Source organism: Danio rerio, chromosome 24, assembly GCF_052040795.2.
Source record: "Danio rerio strain M-AB ecotype USA chromosome 24, GRCz13ab, whole genome shotgun sequence".
NCBI classification, from domain to species: domain Eukaryota; kingdom Metazoa; phylum Chordata; class Actinopteri; order Cypriniformes; family Danionidae; genus Danio; species Danio rerio.
Genome location: NC_141044.1, coordinates 39,522,501 through 39,549,993, shown reverse-complemented (window position 1 = coordinate 39,549,993; position 27,493 = coordinate 39,522,501). Strand labels below are relative to the sequence as shown.

The 27,493-nt window shown below is 36.6% G+C and overlaps 2 protein-coding genes across 8 annotated transcripts in view; one reads left to right on the top strand and one right to left on the bottom strand.

Annotated features, from left to right (window-relative positions):
- The window catches only part of map3k14b (mitogen-activated protein kinase kinase kinase 14b), a 471,535-nt gene that overhangs the window by 212,545 nt on the left and 231,497 nt on the right, over nt 1-27,493 (bottom strand). The window lies entirely within an intron of this gene.
- Nucleotides 1-27,493, top strand: part of fmnl1b (formin-like 1b) — a 50,949-nt gene that overhangs the window by 9,514 nt on the left and 13,942 nt on the right. For 2 of the 3 annotated variants that reach the window (XR_015524285.1, XM_087308083.1), the window contains exons 1-12: nt 11,498-11,560; nt 12,489-12,614; nt 16,999-17,086; nt 17,162-17,238; nt 17,424-17,517; nt 19,511-19,585; nt 22,689-22,799; nt 22,956-23,105; nt 24,072-24,173; nt 25,423-25,651; nt 27,066-27,212; nt 27,305-27,429. Coding sequence is in view for 2 of the 3 variants with exons in the window: in XM_087308083.1 (XP_087164209.1) it covers nt 12,496-12,614; nt 16,999-17,086; nt 17,162-17,238; nt 17,424-17,517; nt 19,511-19,585; nt 22,689-22,799; nt 22,956-23,105; nt 24,072-24,173; nt 25,423-25,651; nt 27,066-27,212; nt 27,305-27,429 (1,317 nt within the window). In the remaining variant the exon portion in view is untranslated. 3 annotated transcript variants of the gene reach the window in all.

The window sequence follows — 27,493 nt, the reverse complement described above, 5'->3', positions numbered from 1 at the left end:
CTACATCCTTTCAGAGGTGCATCCAGCTCTTTAATCTCATAGACTCCTCCAGAAACTGAACCTGGCTGATGGAGGTTTTCAGCGGTGCTTCTGACTGAGCCCAGCCCAGTTTGATGAACTTCTTGTCGGTGTCTGCTGGGGGATTTCCCCTGGGACGCCGACAACAGGTGATACGTCACAATCACGGCCCCACAAGAGCAAGCTCCTGATTGGTTAACGCGGCGCGAATGTCCGCTGAAGTTCAGATTTTCGAACTCGTGATTAAGCGCGTCAATCGCGTAAAACGCTCAATTCGTGCGTTTGCATTGACTTAACATGTAAATCACTCGCGCTTAACGCGCGTGCCGCATCTGGTGTGGACGCAGCATAAGAGGATTATATGGAGTTTTAGGCACATAAGCTTTTGTTGCTCCGCCCTCTTTTAAAAGAGCACAATCTCATTTGAATTTAAAGCGACAGTCACCAAAACGGCACAATTTGAATCAAAGCCTAAAAAGGGGCAATTTCAAAAAGTTATAAACCATCATTTGAGGGTTATTTTGAGCTGACACCTCACACACACTCTAGACACGTCAGAGACTTATTTTACATCTTGGAAAAAGGGGCACAATAGGTCTCCTTTAACACACACAAGCTTTGTGCAATGTCCCATTCAGACTGTTGTGGGGAGGAGAGCAAGACTTGCACAGAAACCACAGGCCTGTAATTATACAAATGGTCTATTCAGTTAATGATATTGTGCAGCTTACTGAAAGAACGAAACATCCATCTTCAGCAGTAGCCCACCCTTCAGCGTATATCAGATGCTATGAATCAAAGTCAGGTCTGAATGTATTTCTGTATGATTAATTCTGTAAAAATGAGTCATAAAAATAGGCTGATGGTGGAAAATAATTCACATTTCACAGGAAGTTGAATAATATTGTCTTCAACTAAGTTCTCTTTTTATTATTGTTTAATTTTGACCAGTTGTCATTCTCAATAAAGCAAATGAACAATCCTTTTTAGACCTAACATAAAACCAATATTACAGTTATATATAACAGTTCACCCAACCGATACTTGATAAATTCAGTACACCCAGAGACACTTTTCTGAGTGGTTTATATGGACAATACTGCTGCTGGATGTAAAAGGAAGACAATATGCGGTTTAGGGATGTTGGAAATGTTTTGTCCTTGCTTTTACTTTCCTCCAGCCTCCTGTCCTCATTTCTTGACAGATATATTTTAAACGAGACACAATGAGCTCTGAATTCAAACATGCAAAGATACAAAAACACTGTTTCTACGTGACAGACACAACGTCACAATTATAAGCTTGACAATAACAGTCAACAGAGCTGTCTGCACTGCAGGCATTCATAGAGGAAGACTGTTTGAGAACAACACTGTGTGTGAGTGTGTGTACCTTGTATTCCTAACGTTGCAGGGACCAAATGTCCCCACAAGTACAGCAAAACCAGTAAATTTTGACAATTTTCTGCTCAATAGGAAAACAGCTCATAAAACACACAGATTGAAGTGTGTAAAAAAAGTTTGAAAATGTAAACATGCAGTTTGTTCTCTGTGAGGTTTGGTTTTAGTGGTAGAGGAGAGAATACCCTGCGGAAAAATCCAGCTTAAACAAGCCTCGGCTGGTTTTAGCTGGTCGACCAGCCTGGTTTTAGAGGGGTTTTGGCCATTTCCAGACTGGTTTCCACCCATGTCCAGCCTAGTCCTAGCTGGTCAGGCTGGAAAATGACCAGCCAAATCTAGCTAAAACCAGCTCAACCAGCCTGGTTGAAGCTAGATAGCTGGTTTTGGCTGTACTCCCAGCTTGGCTAGGCTGATCAACCTAGTTTTAGCTGGTCATCTCCCAGCCTGCCCAGCTAAGACCAGGCTGGAAATGGCTGGAAATCAGCCTGGAAGTGGCCAAAACCCCTCTAAAACCAGCCTGGTCGACCAGCTAAAACCAGCCAACCAGCCTAGGCTGGTTTAAGCTGGAATTTTCAGCAGGGTATACAGTCTTTACAGTAGAAACATCATTACAGCTATGGGAAGTCGTCATAAATAGCTGTAAGTGTGCATGTGTGTGTGTGTGTGTGTGTGTGTGTGTGTGTGTGTGTGTGTGTGTGTGTGTGTGTGTGTGTGTGTGTGTTTGCCCTAAAGCTATACTTCTGCAGATTGCGGGTTTTTTCCTCCCCTTGACCTGTTTTGCAAATTAGAACAGAGCTAATGTGGAGAAGTGTAATTCAATATGTGCAAAAATTAAATGACAGCAATAGACAGACTGTGTAACGTTTACACATCACATTAACTACTGCTGAAAAGTGTGCCAACAGCAAAAAATATTATAAGTAATTATATCTGCATCTTCTTGAATGCTTTCAGAGGCTTTTTAAAACATGGCTTACATTATAATATGAATTGCTAGCATTCATAACATTTGCTAATATGAATTAGCAAATTGCTAGCAGTTTTTATTAACGTGTTGCTGACACGTTTAGTTAACATGTCTATTATGAATTAGCATGTTGGAAACGTTTTTTCACATCTAAAACGTTTTTACTGGTTGCTATCATTAATTAGCTATCATATGCTAGCATGTTTCTAAAATGTTATGTTTTGAAATGTCGCTAATATGAAACAGCATGTTGCTAAAATATTTAACCTCATTTTACAATTTGCTAACATGTTTTAACCTGACCAATATATTTTAGCACGTTGCTGGAATTAATTAAGATTGTTGCCAACATGCGCATTAGCATTAACCTTTTACATAACGCTAACATAACCTACTGTAATATGCTGTTAATGCATTGTTGTCTTTCTAGCATAATTCAGCACTTGAATATGAAATGTTAATACAAAATGTTTTAGCATGTCGCTAACATTATATAAATAACATGTTACTAATGTTTCTAGCAGGTTTACCACTTTGATACCACAAATTAGCATGCTATTTTTAAGCAGTTTTCAATTTAGTAGTGTAATAGCTTGTAATTCACAAATGTTGTTTTGTTTTGAGGTGATAAAGTATACAGACGCACACTTTTCCTTTCAGTTTTTACAGAGTATGTAGTTATGTAGGTCTGAAATAGACATTTAGTCAAACATATTTGTTTTAGCGTTTTCCATTCACAGATTTTTCAATCTTTGGTCAGTCTTGGGTTCATGAGCGGGGCAAACAAAGGCTAAATATTAGCACAAAGTTCGCTGAGCTCTGTTCAATGTTCCCAAAACAAGTGATAAGATTCCTGAACTATCAGCTGAAAGACACAGCCAAGGAAATGGGCACAAAACAAGTATTTTGAATTCCAGACATATTTTACTGTAAAACTAGTACTTAAAAGAACCCCACCTGCTGCATTCAGAAAGTAAAAGTAAACAACAAATCTACAGCAAGGCATGTGGAAATACATTTACACACTGTGCTGATATTTTGATGGCGACAAACCGTCCCAAAATAGCTCTAAGGGACTGGCAAAACCCCAATGAGGAATTTACAGAGGAGGAAAAACAATCTGTGTTTTTTAGTAAAGGGAGAATTATTATTGCTCATCCCTGCTGAAAAACCCCGCTTAAACCAGCCTAGGCTGGTCGACCAGCCTGGTTTTAGAGGGGATTTGGCCACTTCCAGGCTGGTTTCCAACCCTTTCCAGCCTGGTTTTAGCTGGACAGGCTGGGAGATGACCAGCTAAAACCAGCTTGATCAGCCAAGCCATGCTGGGAGTCCAGCCCAAACCAGCTATATCCAGCTTCAACCAGGCTGGTTGAGCTGGTTTTAGCTGGATTTGGCTGGTCATTTTCCAGCCTGACCAGCTAGGACTAGGCTGGAAATGGCCAAAACCCCTCTAAAACCAGGCTGGTCGACCAGCTAAAACCAGCCAACCAGCCTAGGCTGGTTTAAGCTGGATTTTTCAGCAGGGATAGTCAGACATTTAAAGCAAGCACGAGCATGATTCAGAGATACAAAAGTAAAAAAAATGTTATGCCATTTGTTATATACGGAAAAAATATAAACTTTAACTATAAAGTTAATAGCTTTGTCAAAAAAATGTATTGCATGAACAAGTATGAAGTATATTAATATATGGATTTTTTATATTGATTATGATGATGATTGTTAACAGATTGCCAGCATAAACTAAAACGTCTTTAACACATATATGCTAACATGATAGTTAGCATGCTGCTAGTACATTTTAACACTGCCTGACATGTTTTAACATGTTGCTAGCTAACATGTTATTAATTATAATGTTGCACTTCTTGCTTCAACCTTAAATAACTCTTTTGCACTATATTGAACCTTAAATACCACCTTTGCACAATATCCTGGAACCACTTGAGGGTCAGTAAATAATGAATACATTTTAGTTTTTGACTGAACTATCATTTTAACATGTTTTTAAAATGAGTTAAAGGTGCAGTAAGTAAGTTTGACGCCCAGTGGTTGAACTAGGTATTACATTCCTCGATCAAAACAAACGTAAGCACAGAATGCCAAATGGAGGATAAACAAAAGTGAGCCTGATGATTAAGCCTAAAGGCTGATTTAAATCATGCTCTAAATAAAAGCAACGGCACACGATACAAGACATATTATCCATATTAAAAAAGGAGTTTTTGTCCAAATCAACACCTCGAATTAAAATATTAGAAACAGCTTCTATTTCTGGCTGGTAAACAACAAGATACACTGACAATAAACTGAAATATCGATACACTGAAATGTTAAATGCTAATAATGTGAGTTTGAATGCCATTTTACATGACATTTATTGGTAAGCAGCAGCCGATATTTCACCTCAGATCATGACTATAAAATAAACCGTTTGAAACTGAACTTTAAAACTGTGACTCAAAACCAACACATACTCTATTAGTGATTCAGTGTAAGGCTTGAAGCTTACGCTGCTATTCTGAACCAATAATCGGAAACAGGAAGCAGTTGAAGGATGGCGTGTTTAAATCCATTATTTATCTGACTTCATTGTAATTAATCTGACTCCATTAAAGTTGTTATCATCATTGATAAAGAGAAAGAATCTCTACGTCTTAAAGCAGGCAAAGTTGTTTATTAAGTTACATGATCAAATATACAGACATTAGAATGACACAAACTAACATACTGTATAAAGAAATTAGCTGTAACATATGCACTGCTGAGCAACAAAGACAGTGAAACTGCCTTTGTTAGCATATGAGGCTACGCACTGGTGTGCGGGAGATGCAGAGTATAAGCCATTCTCCCCGATCAACAGTTACCTTTCCCTATTATACCCTGAGCAAAGCATTGTCAAACATGAGTGAAAACCAACCCCCAAAACCAGCTGAACGTGAGAGCAAAGTTGAAGAGATGAAGTGGGGGAGAAGTACATTAACATACTCTCCTCAGGCCATGACCCAACAATAGTAAATATATTGTAGATTGAAACACAATTAATCAATGTCTCTGTTGATTTCATTACTACAACACTAAAGTCATAAACTGTCAAATGACACCAAACATGACAAAGTTATCTGAAAGAAGAACACAAGCAGATGAACTGTGTATGGTGAAGAGCACATGGTTACTGTAAGCAAATGGCAGAGATGTGTATCGGAGCTGTGAGGAACTCTGCCTCACCAGGAGGACCCATCCCATGCTTGGAATGTCTCAGTAGTCCTTCATTAGCATAAAAGGAAAAGTATATATTTTCTCAGCTTACATTCAGCATGTACATTTAATAATGGTAGAGAGGTTTAATATGCATTAATTAGATTATAAACCCTTTCATAAGTGAGTGCACTATTCTGTGCTTCTGAATGGCTGTATTTAAATTTCTGTCGTGTTTCGTCTTGTGCAAACAGCTAAATGCTTAACACTGCAAATCTCATCACATAGCGTGTTGTTAGGACACAGGGTTACAATGTAACCTGCTCACCGAATGTTTACACTCTTAATAATTATATTATGTGCTAATTAATAACCTCATGTGGAACTCTGAATCTGCGTATCATTTTGGAGTCTGCTACGGTCCACCAGAGTTTGCATTTCGGTCACGGACGCATGGTTTGAGAGCCTTCCTAACTGAATGAATGAATGAAATACATGGTTTTCCATCAAGGCAACCCGGGGTGCTGAAATATAATTGGCTAAACTGGCAGTGGCCGGGTTAAAAGTACCAAAACAAAGTCAGCTGTTCTTGCACGTAATGCACATTTTCAAAGCAGAATATCTGACTTAAGCACTGTTTTCAGACAAACAAGAAGGTTCAGTTAGCATGTTTCTGAAATATCTGCAAACATATTATGGTATTTTTATGCTTTAGAAGAGCCAAACACTTACATACAGCACCTTTAAAATAGAAAACAGTTTAAAATGAAATATTTCACAATCTTACAGTTTTTTTACAGTGTTTTTTAACAGAACTGTGACCAGACTAAAATACCCACCTACATACTAACCGAGCAGAATTCCCTAACAACCAGCTAACAAAAGGCCAGAATACTCTAACAACCACTTAGCAACTGGCCATGATACCCTAGCAACCACTTAGAAACCACTAGCGTCACTATTATGGGTTTTGCTTGGGAAAGCTAATCTAACCCTAACCACAAATTTTACTAAATAATGTGAATAAAATGTATATTATAATATTATAATATTCACATATATCCAGCCATGAGCAATTTTTACTGTATAAAATACATTATGTATATGGAGTGTCCCTGTACCAACATGTTCGCTGTGTGTGTGTGTGTGTGTGTGTGTGTGTGTGTGAATGTGTATAAGTGTGTGTGTGTTGGGTATCATCTGATGCTCAGTTGAGTCACTGATGAGGTAATTCTGTATGCGCCATAACAGTGTGTGTGTGTGTGTTTGTGTGCACATGCATGCATGTGTCAAAGTGTGTGTGTGTGTGTGTGTGTGTGTGTGTGTGTGTGTGTGTGAATGTGTGTAAGTGTGTGTGTGTGTGTGTGTGTTTGTGTGTTGGGTATCACCTGTTGCTTAGTTGAGTCACTGATGAGGTAATTCTGTATGCGCCATAACAGTGTGTGTGTGTGCACATGCATGCATGTGTCTAAGTGTGTGTGTGTGTGTGAATGTGTGTGTGTGTATCATCTGATGCTCAGTTGAGTCACTGATGAGGTAATTCTGTATGTGCCATAACAGAGACACATGCATGCATGTGTCAAAGTGTTTGTGTGTGTGTGTGTGTGTGTGTGTGTGTGTGTGCAGCACAAATGCAAACACTCATGTTGTTCATAAATAATTTAGGGAATCGTCATAGCAACAGGACATTCACACAGCACTAATCTGCCAGCTCAGAAAGGGCATTCTCCGAGTCAGCATGCCTTATTATACATGTGATCTCTCCACCGCTCGTAAACCGACTCACAAGACGTGAACGCTCACTCAGCACTTTACATGAAACACCAGTTGATATATATGAAAATACATAAACCATATGATCTGTTACTGGTGCCACAGTAAATCACCGTTTACACACAGCATAGTCTGCAATGCAAATAGTACTTTCTTATTTAATAGTTTTGTTTTCCTTTACAGTTTCTTAAAAGAAGATGCGTGTTATTGAGAAAGAAAAGCATCCGCTGCGTAAAACATGATTAATAAAGGGACTAAACCGAAAAGAAAATGAATGAATGAATGAATGAATTAATAATGCATTCAAAATCTGTGTTTTGTTTTGGCAGGGTTTTTGCTTAAAAATGATGACATAACTTTATATTTTTGTACTAGAACCATATTGTATCTACTTAATTGTACATATTTGTGTACATATTTGTGATCGAGCATGAAAATAACGGTTCATATTAAAACTGAATCGAGCACCACAGGCTCTTTTTCTGGATTGCTTTTGAAAACACTGCCCGTTGGGTTTAAGGCAGTGGGTGGGTGGGTCAGTTGGTGCTTTTGAAAACACCAATTGAAAGGGTCAGTCTATTGGTGAGTCAGTCAGTCAGACGACCGCTCCCTCTGGTGGATTTACACAAGAAGAGCAGACGTGAACGGCACTCGAGACAGAAATTTGAGATCTCAAAAAGCATACACAGCAGCCTCTGGTGGATTCGTGAAAGCAAAAACTGCAAAAAAGTAACTCCTGGGACGTATTTGGCGCTTTCCAGAAATGTATATAGCAGTACATTTTCAGAATGAGCCTTGTTTGACGCCACTGACATCAAATTGTTTTTTCGTATTTAGGTTTATTTCTTGTTTCTAATGTTTAACAATTCTTTTTCTAGACATTTTCTAGACAAGTAAAAACAATATTGTTTTGTTTTCAGGAATAATAAGTTAAAATTAAGTGATTTTTTCCTTAAAAAGGTACATCCACCAATGGGATAAGTAAAAAACTTATTTCAAAGCAAAAACAAGATTATTTTAAACAACCCACTGGCAGACTATTGCTTTTTTTAGGAAAAAAAAACTCACTTAATTTTTACTTATCATTCTTAAAACCCCCAAATAAAGTCCAAGTACGAAACACTTTTTTAAGTGCAACAAATGAGCATTGCTCTTTTTAACTTTCTAAAGAATCCAGAAAAAACATATCAAGTTTTTCCACAAAAATATGAAGCATGCAGGAACCAAGAGCTTGTTTTACTCTCTAAAGAATTTATGCAATGGAAACCAAAAAAAAACCAGCTACAAAAGCTGTTTAATATCATTTTTCTCTCTGTCAGTGGAACAGAGCTAATGAGTCTGTGGAATTTATGTGATTTAAATGATTGTTACTAATTACATTTTTGATTTACCTCTCGCACTGTGATTGTAGAACTCCATGAATCTTCCACCTGATAAAGTGATGCTGCTCAGTCAGTACGACAGTGAGAAGAAATGGGAGTTGGTCTGTGATCAGGTGAGCAAAAACACACAATAATTACATTTTCGCACACATTCATTTACCACAAAGCAGCTTTCATGCACACAGACACAGACCCAACTCCATAGACATTTTTTACATGTTTTTTGACGCCAATGTAAGGCGAGGCAGTGGCGCAGTAGGTAGTGCTGTCGCCTCACAGCAAGAAGGTCACTGGATTGCTGGTTCTAACCTCGGCTCAGTTGGCGTTTCTGTGTGGAGTTTGCATGTTCTCCCTGCCTTCGTGTGGTGTGCTCCGGTTTCCCCCACAGTCCAGAGACATGCGGTACAGGTGAATTGGGAAGGCTAAATTGTCCGTAGTGTATGAGTGTATGTGTGTGTGTAAATGTGTGTGTGGATGTTTCCCAGAGATGGGTTGCGGTTGGAAGGGCATCCACTGCATAAAATCTTGCTGGATAAGTTGGCGGTTCATTCCGCTGTGGCGATCCCGGAATAATAAAGGGACTAAGCCGACAAGAAAATGAATGAATGATATCAAAGTAATCAACTGACATCAAAATGATTTACTTTTTTGACGTGCTTTCTGACACCGAAGTCAGATGTCAATTTGATGTTATTTTGAAATCAACAGGCAATAAATCGATTTGCATTTTTGACGCCAATATGAGATATCAAACCAATCTCATTTGGATGACAATTCAACATTGTTTTGACATAAAGGTATTCAATTGACATCAAATCGATTTGTGTTCTTGACGTGTGTTTTTTTGTTGTCGTTTTTGATATCAGGGCGCTCTCTGAGTAGAGTTGTGTTTACTTTTCTTTTTCACTTCTCCATCTCTTCAGGAGCGCTTTCAAGTAAAGAATCCTCCATCAGCCTACATTCAGAAACTGAAGAGCGTGTTGGAGCAGGGAGGAGGCAGAAAGGTACAGATGTGTCCTTAAATCTGAGATATACAGTACAGTACAACTCATTTGATTACAATCTGCACCATGCATTTATTTGTATGTGGTCTTATTTTAAATGATAATATTGCATGCTGGCGCAGTGAGTTGCACGATCGCCTCACAACAAGAAGGTCGCTGGCTCAAGCCTCGGCTGGGTCAGTTGGCATTTCTGTGTGGAGTTTGCATGTACTCCCTATGTTTGCATGGGTTTCCTCCAGGTGCTCTGGTTTCCCCCACAAGTCCAAAGACATGTGGTAGAGGTAAATTAGGTAAGCTAAACTGTCCGTAGTGTATGTGTGTGAATGAGTGTATATGGATATTTTCCAGTGATGGGTTGCAGCTGGAAGGGCATCCGCTGCGTAAAACATATGCTGGATAAGTTAGCGATTTCACTGTGGCGACCCCTGATTAATAAAGGGACTAAGCCGAAAAGAAAATTAATGAATGTATGAATGAAGTGAAGTTTATTTATAAACTTATTTCGAGAGGATCACGTGCTTATGATTGCTTGCAGCTGGAACTGCATTATTCAATTTATGATTCACCAATCAGACGATTCCTAAGCCACTATAAATACCCTAAGTTCCATATGACAGCCATCTTCATTTTGAAGAATCCCCCCTTCCACCCCTACTCCTCCTCCTATTCTAGATGAGTGGCACGGTGGCCCAGTGGTTAGCACTGTTGCCTCACAGCAAGAACGTCACTGGTTCTAGTCCTTAAGAAGCCAGCCGACATTTCTGTGCTTGGTTTACATGTTTTCCCATTGCTTACATGGGTTTCCCCCGGCTTCCTCGTTGTCCTCCCACCATCCGAAAACATGCAACTTAAGTTAATTGACTAATCCAAATCTGCACCATAGTCATGCTCCTAGTAAATACTTATCTCTTAAGAGCAATCACTCTCTGTTCATTAGCCACTACAGCAGGGGAGTTCTCGAGATCTACCTGAGCTCAAACTCCCCTCTCGCCTTGAAAACGGGAGGAACCCCCGGGCTTGAGCATCTTATGACCTCAGGACAGCATGCCAAACAAGCTTTATAATCAATCATCAGCTAAGTGTGAAGTCATGAGTGAATATTACATGCTGTGATTTGTAGTTTAAGAGGCGAGTCCAAGAATCCACCCAAGTTCTTAGAGAGTTGGAGATCTCTCTGCGCACCAATCACATCGGGTAAGAGCTGTCACATGACTGCATATAAATTAAAAGTCTTGAAATTAAATTAAAGTCATTACATTTTAAAGTCTTGTCATTTTAAACTCCTGATATATTTTCTGAAATGGACAGAAAGCTGAGTGCTCTTGTTTTTTTCTGCTTTTTAGGTGGGCCGAGGAGTTTCTAAACGAAGAAAACAACGGCTTGGATGTACTAGTGGACTACCTCTCTTTTGCTCAACGCGCAGTCATGTATGCACACAAACACACATACACTTGTTTTTTATTTTTAAATTGTGGGCATATTATATAGGTTTACATTGCTTTTATACTGTACAAACAGTATTTTGTATTGCCCTATACTTAACCCCTTCACCAGTGGTGGCCAATCCTGTTCCTGGAGAGCCAACTTCCTGCAGATTTCAGTTGCAACCCATATCAAACACACCTGCCTGTAATTATCACGTGGTGTTCAGGTCCTAATTAACTGGTTCAGGTGTGTTTGATATGAGTAGCAACTGAAATCTGCAGGAAGTAACAGATAGTAATTGCTCTTAAGAGATAACTACTTACAAAGTGCATATCCATGGTGCCGATTTGGATCAGTCAAAAGTTGAACACTTAAGTGGAACGTTCTTGGACGGTAGGAGGAAACCGTCATACATTAGTGTTTCTGAAACATACTATAGTAAAGTGTATTATACTGATGTATTATAAGATTTACAAGTCACCGTTTAGGAATGTGGGGGGGCATGGTGGCTCAGTTGTTAGCACTGTCGCCTCACAGCTAGAAGGTCACTGGTTCAAGTCCCAGCTGGGCCAGTTGGCAATTCTGTGTGGAGTTTATTTGTTCTCCCCGTGTTGGTGTGGGGTTCCTCCAGGTGCTCCGGTTTACCCCACAGTCCAAACACAAGTGCTATAGGTGAATGGGATGAACTATCCCAGTACTGGGTTGCGGCTGGAAGAGAAATATGTGTAAAACATATGCTGGAATAGTAGGCGGTTCATTCCGCTGTGGCAACTCCTGATAAAGTCGAAGGAAATGTATGAATGTTATTGAATGCTACATTATACTAATGTTAACTATAGAGAACTGATCAACTGTAAACAATAGTGTATTCAATTCAATTCAATTTAATTCAGCTTTATTTGTATAGCCCTTTTACAATGTAGATTGTGTCAAAGCAGCTTCACATAAATGGTCACAGTAACTGGAACAGTGTGGTTCAGGTTTTAGTGTTTAAGTTCAGTTCAGTTCAGCTTAGCTCAGTTCAGTGTGATTTAATCATTACTGAGAGTTCAAACACTGAAGAGCAAATTCAGTGTAGTATACTGTTTTTACTACAGTCAACTGTGGTGTGTTGTAGTATAATATGTGTAGTTGTACAAAACACTACAGTATTGGGTAATTTGTTTATATTATAATAGTCGTTGTTTTACCATGGTAACAGCAGTTGAAGTACTTCACCATAGCATGGTTCAAAAACACAATACTGTAGTATTACTCTAGCATTTCTAGAATTTATTGCATCCGTGCAGAAGTATTGATACACATTTCCGCGTTTTTACAGATATGATATGGACAGCAGCTCTGAAAACGGAAGCTTTGAGGAGAAATCAGTGGAAGATCTGACCACGAGTGCGACAAACTCACCTACCCACAATTCCCCTCGCTCAGCACGGCCCTTCACCACACGGTCAGTCACGTATGGGCAATTACAAGTCTTCTTTCTAATTTAAGCAACTTCTAAGTCAAAATTATTCACCCTCCTGTGATATTATATTTTATTTTTTTCAAATATTTCCCAAATGATGTTTAATGTTGTTTAATGATGTATTTTCCACAGTATTTCCCATAATATTTTTTCTTCTGGAGAAAGTCTTATTTGTATTATTTCGGCTAGAATAAAAGCAGTTTTGAATTTTTTAAAAACCATTTTAAGGTCAAAATTATTAACCCCTTTAATCAATATTATTTTTTGATAGTCTTCAGAACAAACCATCATTATACAATGATTTCCCTAATTACCTTGTCTAATTAACCTAATTAACCTAGTTAAGCCTTTAAATGTCACTTTAAGCTGAATACTAGTATATTTAAATATTGTAATATATAGAAAAATAGTAATATAGTATAGTTAAATCTAGTAAAATATTATGTACTTTCATCATGGCAAAGATAAAAGAAATCAGTTATTAGAAATTACTAATTAAAACTATTATGTTTAGAAATGTGTAAAAAATATTTTATTAAACAGAAACTGAGGAAAATTATGACAGAAATACTTTAACAGGAGAGAAATGTGGAATCTGAGGGTTCAAAAAAATCTAAATATGGCAAAATTACCTTAAGGGCTCTATTTTGACGGTCCATGCGCAAAGCGCAAAATGCAGGGCGCAAACGATTTTAGGGCGTGTCAGAATCCATTTTTGCTCATTTAAGAACGGGAAAATCTGCTTTGCGCCATGGCGCATGGTCTAAAAGGGTTGAGTTTATTTTCTTAATGAGTTATAGGTGTGTTTTGAGAATAAAACAATCAGTCTCATCTCCCATTACCTTGAAGAGCCAGCTGCGTCAAGCCATAAGCGCTTTTGCTATTTACAGGACGTAAAGTAAGTGTAAGTGGAAAAACTGACCATTTCACTTGCAAACAGTTAACAGTTTCTTTTAACAGAAAACAGTTAAACAGAAAATCTACCGAGAATGAGAGATAAATTACCTACTTTCACTTTCGCTCTTGAATATGGAAACCTTTACGCACAGACATCAATTAGCCTATAGATAATTAATTTCCTTTGTTAAGTGCAAATATTTGTTTCAAAACTATTTCTAAATTCAGTTCTAATTTCCAGCAAATGAATAAATGAACAATAATAACGAAGTGTGCTCAAAAACCTGAGTTATATCCTAAAACACATGCTGCGCCCCAAATGTTCTAAAACCTGCAGGTGGGCAAATCTAGGCTTGTTTTTAATAAAACAAACATAAATATGGATATAATAAATAATACTGCTAATAATAATAAAATTATACAAAAGCAAATTGTTATGAATGAACTGAAAAAGCCTCCCGAGATGAAGAAGGCATAAAAGCAGTGATTTTTCATATTTATGTAGGCTAGAAAATTATATTTTTGTAATATTTTAATCCTTTATATTTATATCCTATATATATTCTTATTATATCCTATATATATCCTTAATATTACATTTTTTTCTTATGTAAAGATATTTGCGTATTGCTCTACATCTTGTGTGTAGGCTATTAAGCAGTGTGTAAGCGAGGCGCAACTCTGCGCCGGAGATTAGACCGGGTTTGTTTTGGTCTAATGAAAAATCTATTATAGTTTCTCAAAATAGCAAAGCGCCAGCATTGCGCCTCAGAACGCCTTTTAGACCAGCTCTTTTTAGACCAGAACGCCTATGGGCGCACATATGAGCGCTAATGCATTTGCTATTTAAACAGCGTAGCGCAACGCCTCAAAACGACTCTTGCGCCAAGCTGAAACTATTGCAAAAGACTATTGCAACGTGCCTTGCGCCACATTGCGCCTGGTGTATGATAGGGCCCTAAATCTGTCCAAATTAAGTTAATAAAAATGCATAATACCAATCTACAAAATGTCTTCTTGGAAAATGATCCTAATGAAGAATATAAAGTGGTGTAGGAAAACAACGAATCTTTCTTTTAGTTACTAATAAATATGAATACGGGTGGTGCAGTGGCGCAGTGGGTAGCGCTGTTGCCTCAGCTGAAAGGTCACTGGTTCTAGTCTCGGCTGGCTCAGTTGGCATTTCTATGTGGAGTTTGTATGTTCTCCCCATGTTAGCGTGGGTTTCCTCCGGGTGCTTCGGTTTCCCCCACAGTCCAAACACATGCGCTATAGGGGAATTGGGTAAACTAAATAGGCCATAGTGTATGTGTGTGAATGAAAGTGTACAGGTGTTTCCCAGTGATGGGCTGCAGCTTGAAGGGCATCCGCTGTGTAAAACATACTGGAAAAGTCGGCAGTTAATTCCACTGTGGCGACTCCTGATTAATAAAGGGACTGAGCTGAACAAAAATGAATGAATTGATAAATATGAATACAAATGTTCTCTTTTAAGTTCAAATGTTTTCTTATCTAAGATTCAGCATGATCTGATTTCTGCTTGATTATTTTCAGCTTCGCTCACAATACAATCTACATTCAGAAACACACATGCACACACCAGTGACGAGTGTAAAAATGTTTATCATTGCAAACGTCATAAATGAGACACAAACACACACCTGTCCAGTGGCCTCTATCAGGATCATCTGCATTCCTCTCACAGACAGAAACAAAAATGTGCATCTGTGTGTCAGAGCGTTTTACTTGAATGATTTTGAGATACTGTATCAGGACAGTGAACATCACACAAGAGCACAGTTCTGCTTTTAATTCATGTTTCTGAATAAATATGTGAATTAAGTGTGATCTGATTTCACATGACTTGTCACTCATTGCATAAAATAATAAAACCTAATAATATCTATAAAAATATCATACAATAAAAAAGTCTGTTTATCAAGTTTTATTTTAATCTTTTATACCATAAGTTTTAAATTAATATTTTCACATGATTATTATATTAATTAGATTAATGTAATATTTTATTATATTATTATTTATTTTAACATTTTTATTGTTTGATTACATTACATTTTACTATTTTATATTTAAATTATTATAAATTGCTGTTGTGGGCGAGGCAGTGGCGCAGTAGGTAGTGCTGTCGCCTCACAGCAAGAAGGTCGCTGGTTTCTGTGTGGAGTTTGCATGTTCTCCCTGCCTTCGCGTTGGTTTCCTCCATGTGCTCCAGTTTCCCCCACAGTCCAAAGACATGCGGTACAGGTGAATTGGGTAAGCTAAATTGTCCATAGTGTATGAGTGTGTGTTTGGATGTTACCCAGAGATGGGTTGCGGCTGGAAGGGCATGAGCTGCATAAAAAAATCGCTGGATAAGTTGGTGGTTCATTCCGCTGTGGCGACCCCGGATTAATAAAGAGACTAAGCTGACAAGAAAATGAATGAATGATGAATAAATTACTGTTGCAACGCGAAGCCTTCTGGATATTCACTTTAGACACATTGTCTCCAAAAGGTTTAAATGAGGAGTTTGACAGTGGAGTTCGTCCTTTTCTTTAATAATTTTGGAATGAGTCTTTAATAGTTAATTAGTTTCCCAGAGATGGGTTGCGGCTGGAGGGGCGTCCGCTTCGTGGAAGTGTGTGGGATGAGTTGGCAGTTCATTCCACTGTGGTGGCCCCGGATTGGTAGGGGGACTAAGCCAAAAAGATAATGAATGAAGATGATTGAATAAATGTTTAATTAGGGGTCTGGTTAAAAGGTTTTTTGGCTATATTCTGTTGTATTGTCTGATGTATCCTGGTATATATTTTTTCTTTATTATAACTTGTGATGTAATATTATGGTTTATTTATTTTTTTTGGATTTTGACTTGAAATATAAAAGCTGTATATATGAATGTGTATACATGTATTCATATGTATTTGTGTATATGAATGATTGTGTATGTTTACGTATGCGTGTATGTTTATGTGGAGATATATGTGAGAGGATATCATGTGATCCGGAAGTGTACAAAAAGAAGCACCTGATTGTGATGAACATTGTCTAATGAAGAGCCGTGTGGCTCGAAACGTTACACGCTTTGTGTCAGCCTTTTTAATTTAATAAATTTGTATTTTTGAAGCCTTGGTGTTGCCGCGTTTGATTTATATTTATTTGCACTTTTCGCGTTTTTTGGCTGAGCACCCAGTTAAGAGGGATGTGCGTGCTTTTATACAGTTTTTTCATATTTAAATTATTTAATGTTTCATTGTTTTATTAAAACCTAGATTAGATTAATTGTATGGATGTATGTGTATCGTATGTGTAACATATGTCGGAATAGTTGGCAGTTCATTCCACTGTGGTGACCCCTGATAAATAAGGGACTAAGTTGAAGGAATGTGGATGAACATTAAATAAACTACTTTTTTTTGTAAACGTTATGATATTTCTGACTTTATCATTTGATGATTATTGTGTCCAGGAAAGCTCTGCGGTATTCGCGCATGCTCAGTCAGAATAATCACCTGCACCTCTGCATCATGTGTCTGCGTGCCATCATGAATTACCAGGTACTTTTACCTCATTTTCACCTGGTCTCATCTCTTCTCTTAACTAATGAGTCTCTCTCTCCATGTGTGTGTTAGTTAGGGTTTAACCAGGTTACGGCTCATCCCAGCTGTGTCAATGAAATCACCCTCAGTCTCAACAACAGGAGTGCAAGGTGAGAAGATGCACAGTGTGTCTGTGTGTATGGGTGGGTTTGCGCATGTGTGTGTGTCTGCATATGTATGTGTGTGTGTCTATGTGTTTGTGTGTGTTTTACATTTGAATCTTTAGTTTTTACGTTATTGACACATCAGCTGTGTTTGTGTGTGTGTGTGTGTGTGTGTGTGTGTGTGTGTTTAGGACTAAAGCTCTGGTTCTGGAGCTGCTTGCTGCTGTGTGTTTGGTTCGAGGAGGACATGAAATGATTCTTGCGGCCTTTAATAATTTCCGAGAGGTAAGAAAAAACCTTACCAGCTTTCTCTGTTTCATCAGTTTTAGTCTTCGAATCGTCACCTCCATCATGGCTCTTTTCCTTTACTGTACAGAGTCAATTTAACACTGTTACAAAAATCAATATATGAATTAATTAAATATTTATTTTAATCAAATAAAATCAAGCATTATATAAAAAAATTACCACTAAATACTTAATATAAAAAACTTTGCTTTAATTAATTGAAATATATAATTTTCCTTTGGGCTTAGTCCCTTTATTCATCAGGAGTCGCCAGAGCAGAATAAACCCCCAACTTGTCCATCATATGTTTTACACAGCAGAAACCCTTCCAGCTGCAACTCAGTACTGGGAAACACCCAAACACCCTCTTTCTCTCTCTCACACACACACACACACACACACACTATGGCCAATTTAGCTTACCCAATTCACCTATAGCGCATGTGTTTAGACTGTCGGGGAAACTGGAGCACCCAGAGGAAACCCACGCCAACATGGAGAGAACATGCAAACTCCAAACTGGAATGCCAACTGAAACAGCCGGGGCTCGAACCAGCGACTTTCTTGCTATGAGGTGACAGTGCTAACCACTGAGCCACCGTGCCACCTTATTATAAAGCTATAATATATTATTCACTGTCATAATTATATTTTTCTTTATAATTATGGAATAAAACAATATTACACATGCATTATATCATAATATTGACATAAAACAATATACTGTAATATTAAATATGTATTATGAAAATGGCAAAAAGGAAACTGTTTATTTTAAATATATTAAACACAATGGCAAAAAAAAAAATTCCCCAGTGGCTGAAAGGGCGTCCGCTGTGCAAAATGTGCTGGATAAGTTGCCGGTTCATTCCGCTGTGGCGACCCCAGATTAATAAAAGGACTAAGGGACATCAAATGTAGAAAATGTAAAGTGAATCTTATGAATTATATTAAAACATTCATATTTTATCAATTTCATTTTTATTTGTCAAATACCAAGTACGATATGCAGTGAAATGCTTATGCAACCACCCGTGACCTATAAAGAACAAAAATAACATCAATAAGAATCTAAATTAAAGACTATAATCAGAAGTGAACACAAAGAAAATGTTGTATATAGTAAAAGAAGATATAAAAAAATAACACATATAAAAAATATAAAGTTTATAATCAATAAATGTGTTTGGATATCAATAAATAAATTGATTTCAAGGATTTAAAACTTGACTCAAACTTAGTTATTGACTGAGATGCTAAAAGAACAAACACATTAAATAAAAGTGTGTGTTCATCTGTTGAACTCATCTGTACAGAATCATATCAGCTGTTTTGCTGTCTGAGAAGGCGAGACGCCACACCAAACCTTCATAAAGACACGCGTGTGTGTGTGTGTGTGTGTGTGTGTGTGTGTGTGTGTGTGTGTGTGTGTGTGTGTGTGTGTGTGTGTGTGTGTGTGTGTATGAGATATGATCAGCATTGCGCTCTGAATGTGTGTTTTCATCGGCGTGGTTTAGATTCATATCTCTGACAGCAAAGACGATTACGCAAACTAGAAGGTTTTTCCCAGCCAAATTCGAGGAATGCACACGTTTTGCATAAAAATACAACACAGCCTTAGATAACATGCTGACAACTGCAACACAATGGTCATGTGACCTCAGATGTAAATGAAACCAGAGATCAAAGTGACTTTTTTATTCAATCAATCAATCAATCAATCAATCAATCAACCTAGTATATTTATATTGTACCAAAACATTTTTATAATTTATATTTTAATTTTAAGAGTCAACATGTTGGTACATTGACACATTAAATTGTGTTTTTGTATAATTTCAATTGAAACAGATTAAAGTTCTCTTAAAGTGCAAAATCAGCTTGACTGTTCTTGTTCTACTGTTTTATTGTAAATGCAATAGGATGAGGATTTTATATTGAAAGATAAGCATGAATTCTGAAGTGTGTGTGTGTATGTGTTTGTTTGCAGGTGTGTGGGGAGAAAAACAGATTCGAGAAACTGATGGAGTATTTCAGAAATGAAGAAAGCAACATTGATTTCATGGTGAGGACAGAGAGTTATTGCATTTTGTCATTAAAATCACTGTATGGGGTCACACACACACACACACACACACACACACACACACACACACACACACACACACACACACACACACACACACACACACACGCTTACACACACACACACACACTTCCTGACAAAAGTCTTGTCGTCGATCCCAGTTGTAAGAGCAGCAAATAATAACTTGACTTCTAGTTGATCATTTGAAAAAGTGGCAGAAGGTAGATTCAAATTCTGGTTTGTTCTGTAGACAATAGAAAAAATATTGCTAATATTACTAATATAATAATAGTGTAATTTTATTATATTTACCTTAATATAGTTTTAAAAAATTAAAAAAACTGCTTTTATTCTAGACAAAATAAAACAATTAAGATTTTCTACAGAAGAAAAAATATTACAGGAAATACTGTGAAAAATTATTTGCTCTGTTAAACATCATTAAGGAAATATAAAAAAGAGAGAGCAAAACAAAAAATAAAAAATCACTGGAGGTCTAATAATTTTGACTTTATATCGACTGTATATAAAAAAAGCTCAGATGCAAAAGCCACTAAATGGCATTTCCGCCAAAAATGAGATAATGACATTAAGTGAATGCATTAGGCACGTAGTACATCATCAACAAATAGATTTGCTTCAAATCATCCAAATCGCAGCATCAGCACATTCGGAAATAACGGTTTGTTGGCAAAAGCTGCTATATACCGAGAACCAATCAGAAAGCGCGAATCGAATCATATGTGTTCAATGTGACAGCACGCTGATACGCCGGCTTTATGAGGAGACTTTAATTCCGCTTTCGATTTTAAAAGACGGAGTTTGATGAACTGCATGAGCCTGTCTGACTGTCAGTGGATGGCAAATGAAAACATCCCTTACCTCAAAACTGAGAAAAAGAAAACACAATGTACAGTCAGAAGTGTAGCATGCATTCATAATGTTTGTTTGTGCAGCGGCGCTACTTTGAATGAGTCCGATTTACTAGCTACATTAAACAGCAACTCCATTTTACGAAATACGAAGTTAAGATGCCGTTCTTTCATCCTACATGGATGCTATAAGGATAAACAAGAGACGAAAAAAAGACCAAGATCTTGAGTATAGTAAGGATGAATAAATGACAGCTTCTGAGAGACTTCCTCTTTTTTTGCACAGTAGGCCCACCTTGTGTTTTATTTGCTAATGCAAGCTATGTTTTCAAGGATAAATATAGTGTATAAAACTAAATATTATTTATATTACTTCAATAAATTATTATTTTTTATTAATGCACATCAATGCACAGATATTGATGTTTCACAATGTTTTTACACTACATTATTTGTATAATATAAACTCTGGTTTATCAGGGACTACCACAGCAGAATGAACTGCCACTTACTTGACAGATCGTCACCTTGGAATTATAAGGTTCTAACCGCGTTCTGAATGATTTAGCTTTAAAGTGTTTGCATTCTACTGTATAGCAAACAGTTTGTGTGTAACATTTGTTTTTTAAATAAAAAGTCTTAAAATGTAAACAACTAATAAAAAAACATCCCATAATGTAAATAAGTTGTCATTTAATAAGAATATGTCAATAACTCACTTTTGACAAAAATGTCAGATAGAACCTTTTGATTCTAAGGTGACGAGATGTATTTTTAATTTTAAGTGGTTTGTGTAATGTGTTTGATGTTTGGTAAAATTATTTACTGCATCTTTATAATTACTGTATAAAGTTATATATAATTATAACTGCATCTTTAGAGATTTTCAACTAATTACACAGTCTTGTCCCATTAGGTGGATTTAGAGGTTTTTGCATAAAAAGCAGACGTGGATTTAGCTGGTTTTGACGGCAAATTTTTTTTTTACCTTAACAAAAAATTGTCTAAAGTGACATTTTTGGAAAAAAGCTATTTTATTTACTAGCTAATAACCTTATCATTACATATTAAATGAAACTTCTGAACCTATTTATAGGAGCCTGAAAATGCTCATTTACAAGAAAAGAGGTCTGATGGAATAAGAGCAGGGATTCTCAACCGGTGGGGCACGGCCAACTAGTGGGCCTCAGCGATCCTGCAGGTGGGCCGCAAGATAGCTTAAAATGAACTCTTAAAATTAAGGATGTCACGAGATCTCGTGAGATTAAATCGGTAAAATTAGGGTAAAAAGTTGTCTCGTGAGTTGAGATGTTAGCACGATGGATCGTGAAGGTGAAATTAGCATTGAAGATTGGAAGCTGGGTTGAATTTGAACCGCAAATCAAGTGCTTTACATACACCTGGTAAAGCTGGCCTCTGTGATGCACATCACTTGGTTGAGCGGGCGGGTGCGACGGAGTGAGATGTGCAGAAAGCCGCATTATTAAAGCGCAGTCAGATATGCAAACGCAATTAAACTATTACCATCATGTAGGACTTCTAGCCGCGTTTTGCGACTGGACAGTCCAGACAGCTGTCTGACACTATATTGAAAAAATGATCAAAGTAATGTTCTGTGATTGATTGTGAAATATATATATATATATGTATATATATATATATATATATATATATATATATATATATATATATATATATATATATATATATATATATATATATATATATATATATATATATATATATATATATATATATATATATATATAGCTTTAATATATAATATACATTATATAGTTTTAGTTTTAAATATAATTAAATATAAGGCACAACAAAGGTATTACATATATATATATATATATATATATATATATATATATATATATATATATATATATATATATATATATATATATATATATATATATATATATATATATATATATATATTAATAAATGTTAATAAATAACAGTTTAAATGAACATTTCATACAAACATTTTAGAGAAAATGTCAGACAGGTGGGCCTTCAAAAATGCCCAGGTGGGCCCTGAAGTGGAAAAGGTTGACAACCCCTGATTTAGAGGGTTTTGAATCTGAACTCTTTATATGTTAAATCCACAATGCTAACAGTGTAGTTCATATGCAGTGCATTAGATTTCTCCTCATTGTTTACATTTTGACTTGTATGTCTCTCTTTTGCATCTATAGGTGGCTTGTATGCAGTTTATCAACATTGTGGTGCACTCAGTAGAGGACATGAACTTCAGGGTGTTTTTACAGTACGAGTTCACACAGCTCGGGCTCGACAGCTATCTAGAGGTGAGGAAACACAGACGTATTATAATGTTACAAAACAAACTTGAAATATTTCGATTATAAAAACAGCACATTAGAAAATCTCTGTCGGATTATGTGGAGTGATGCATGTCTGTTTTTAATAATCAGTGCAAGTTGTTTTCTCTCTGTGTGCTTTAGAAGTTAAATATGACTGAAAGCGAGAGGCTGCAGATTCAGATTCAGGCGTATCTAGATAATGTGTTTGATGTGGGAGCGATGCTCGAGGACGCAGAGGCCAAAAACACACTAATGGAGCATCTAGAGGAGCTGCAGGAACAAAACACACAGGTGCACACAGTAAAACAGATATACTGATGGAAATGTGTTCTGTAGAGCTGATAGACCTGTCAAACTGATAAACATGTCGAATAAATATGCAGTAATTTTTATTATTTTTATTGTGTGTATGATATATACAGTTGAAGTCAGAATTATTTGCCCCCATGTTTGTTTTTCCCCCAATTTCTGTTTAACGGAGAGAAGAGTTCTTATTCTGTAGATAGTCAACAATATATAGCTTAAAGGGCTAATAATATTGACCTTAAAATGGTTAATAAAAAATTAAAAACGGCTTTTATTCTAGCCGAATTAAAACAAATACGACTTTATCCAGAAGAAAAAATATTATCAGACATACTGTGAAAATATTCTTGCTCTGTTCAACATTATTTGAGAAGTACTTAAAAAATAAATAAAAAATTCTAAGGATGGCTAATAATTCTGACTGACTGTATGTGCTTTTTGATGTGATAATAATAGAGTAATGTACTATGAAATTGTATTGGTTAACATTAGTTTATGCACTTTCAGAAATAAAGGTTCAAATGTCTGTATATTGTATTTTATATTATTGTTTTATACATATTTATTCAATTCAAGTTTATTTGCAAAATGGTTTTCATAATAATTATTGTTTCAAAGCATCTTCACAAAAGGTCCATTTTATTGCAGTATATTCTAAAAAGTTAAGGTTATTAGTCACCATAACTTCATTGGTTACTGATAAATTTGATTAACCAGTAACTACCAGCTTATCTAACATCTTAACTAGTAATTAATATTTAACTAGTAACATATACTTTTACATTTTTGTAAATTTTTGACATCATTATTATTATATAATATTACTGACATTATTATATTCATACTAATATATTTCTATTATTTTTCTGTGTGTGTGTGTGTGTGTGTGTGTGTGTGTGTGTGTGTGTGTGTGTGTGTGTGTGTGTGTGTGTGTGTGTGTGTGTGTGTCAGCTGAACACTAGACTACACCAGTGTGAGATTGAAGCTTTGGAGAAAACGACTGACCTCGAACAACAACTCATTCAAAGCAGCAAACAGGTGGAGCTGCTCAAGGTAATACACACATATAAAAACACACACACACACACAGAAGTCAGAATTATTAGCCCCCCTTTTATTAATTTTTTTATTTGTTAAATATTTCCTAAATGATGTTTACCGAGCAAGGACATTTTTTACAGTATGTCTGATAATATTTTTTCTTCTGGAGAACGGTTTATTTGTTTGATTTCGGCTAGAATAAAAGCAGCTTTTTTTTAAAACACATTTTAAGGTCAAAATTATTAGCTACAGAACAAACCATCGTTATACAATAACTTGCCTAATTATCCTAACCTGCCTAGTTAACCTAGTTAACCTAGTTAAGCCTTTAAATGTCACTTTAAGCTGTATAGAAGTGTCTTGAATAATATCTAGTCAAATATTATTTACTGTCATCATGGCAAAGATCAAATAAATCAGTTATTAGAAATGAGTTATTAAAACTATTATGTTTAGAAATGTGTTGAAAAAATCTTCTCTCCGTTAAACAAATTGGGGGGAAAAATAAATGGGGGCGAATAATTCTGACTGTATATTTTTGATTCTTTATGTTATAGTCTCCACAATACATATACTTTAACAATGTTAAACTTGTCATTTTTGTCAAAAAGAAATATTATGTTGAAAAAAAGTGTATACAACTAGAGTTTTCCTGTTTTGTCACATTAAAGTATGTTGCTAAGAAGTAATTACATTTAATTTCAAGCAAAAAAATCCATTGGCCCAACCAGGCCATTAGAAATAATCATTAGTGTTCAGTCCCTTAAGTCTAAAACTTCATTTATGACACCCCATTCACACGGGGCGTCAGCGTCAACGCTTCCCATTCAGTTTGAATGGGTGACGTCAGGTGTTGCCGAACTGCATTGTGGATCCGTCAGCACCACTTCAGTGGCATTGCTTACTGCAGAAGTTGGGACTTTCTCAAATCGCTTCATGCAAAATGCACCAGCTCAGACAGTGGCCTATTGCTGACTGAATTTCATTGGCTGACGCTGCTATGATGATCGCGTCAGCCCCATCTTTAGACACGCCCTCTGTCAAGCGTTGATGCTGAAGCCCCGTGTGAATGCACTGTAATTCTCTTAAAAGGGCCTTGAAAAGTCTTAAATTTGACTTGATGAAGCCTGCAGAAACCCTGCAAACACACACATGCAAACAAACATGCACAAAAAACGCACACACACACACACACACACACACACACACACACTTACGTTCACTGCAGCTCCAGCAGGTGAATGTGTGTTTGCTGTTTCAGGAGAGTGTGAAGGAGGCTCAGACTCAGCTCCAGCAGCTTCAGCTCCAGCAGCAGAAGGACAGACAGACGCGCAGTGAGACCCAACAGCACACACACACAGACAGACAGCAGACGCAGATGCAGATGGAGAAGATGCTACAGCTGCTGGTGGAGCGAGGGCTGATCCGGATGGAGAGGTCTGCTTCAGGAGCTCTGGATCTACACATTATAGCAGCTGCCAACACAACAGGTGGAGAAATGACCAAATAACAAACATTGTAGGGCGGGGGGATAAGGAAAATATGCAATATCGATAATTATAGTTGAGGTCAGAATTATTAGCCCTCCTGCTTATTTTTTCCCCAGTTTCAGATTTTTTCAACACATTTATAACCATAATACTTTTAATAAATAATTTATAATAACTGATTTATTTTATCTTTGCCATGATGACAGTAATTATAATTTTACTAGATATCTTTCAAGACACTTCTCTACAGCTTAAAGTGACATTTAAAGGCTTAACTAGGTTAATTAGGCAGGTTAGGGTAATTAGGCAAGTTATTATAGAATGATGGTTTGTTCTGTAGACTATAGAAAAAAATATAGCTTAAAGGGGCTAGTAATTTTGTTCTTAAAATGGTGTTTAAAAAAATTAAAAACTGTTGTTTTTCTAGCCAAAATAAAACAAATAAGACTTTCACCAGAAGAATAAATATTATCAGACATACTGTGAAAATTTCCTTGCTCTGTTAAACATAATTTGGGAAATATTTAAAAAAGAAAAAAAATTACAAAGGGGGGCTAATAATTCTGACTTTAACTATTTTCCATATTTAACAATAGCGATATATATTTCAATATAAGTTGCTAATGGTTTGATATTTAAAAGAGTATCCCACTCTTTTAAATAAAATTAGAGGGTCCAATAACAACCTATTTTCAGTGGGTGGTCATTTTTGGAAATTCGGTGCATTTCTAATTTCAACACACTTTTAGATTCCCACAGTTGCATATTTCTGCAAAAAAGTCCAGAGCTTATCATGGTTATTGACATAAATTTTATTGTGATCCGATATAATATTGTTTATCAGCCCAGCCCTAAAACATAATAAAAAAATTCATTACTTTTTAAACTAAGTTCACAGTAAATTGCAATGAAATAATATCAAAATGTACTGGGTCCTGGAGCAAAACAAGTGTACATCCACTGCTGTGTATATTCTTTATACACATCATTAACAAATCATACTTAAAGTCTGCGTGAAATCTAAATTTACAATGTTTATTTAGCTAACTCACATTGTTATACTTAAGGTAAATAATTAATCAGTGCACATAAATCCACTGAAAAAAAAGTTTGTTCTGGTAATCTTCAATCAAAGTCTGAGCATTTGCTTCTACGTTTGGAGGGGCACTCCTTCTCTGATGACGTCAGTTTGATGATATTCTTAGCCCTGTTCCTCTTAACATTAGTTTGCTATGAGGAAATGATGCAAAAGAGAAAGCCCCGCCCTCTACTCAATATTCTGTTTCTGTTAGAAGCACATCAACATACTGAAATAAAAGTCTCAGCAACTTTCGATTCAAACAGACTTTATTTATGAAATTTCCTAGCAATGTATTATTTGCAGATTGCAAATAATTGTCTTTTTACATCCAAGATAAGTGCTCAAAAGAGACTTCACCTGTGCCACAGTCTCCACCCCCTCCTCCAGTCCCTGCCCCTCCACCACCTCCTCCTCCGCCCCCTCTGGCTTTAGCTCCGCCCACTTCACCTTTTATTGGCAGGACAGGAACCATAAAGACAGGTGAGAGAAATCATGACAGTCATCTGTGGTACAGAATGATGAGAATATGAAAGAAACTGTGTATTTCTCTCATGTGTGTGTGTGTGTGTAAGGTGTGAAAGGTAAGCAGCCAATCAAGACCAAGTATCGTATGCCACTGTTGAACTGGCAGGCTCTAATGGAGGAGCAGGTAGCAGGAACCGTCTTCACGGAGCTCGATGACCAGACAGTGCTTCAGGTCAGATTCTTTCAGCTACAACCCAGTACTAGGAAACATCCATACACACTCATTCACACACACA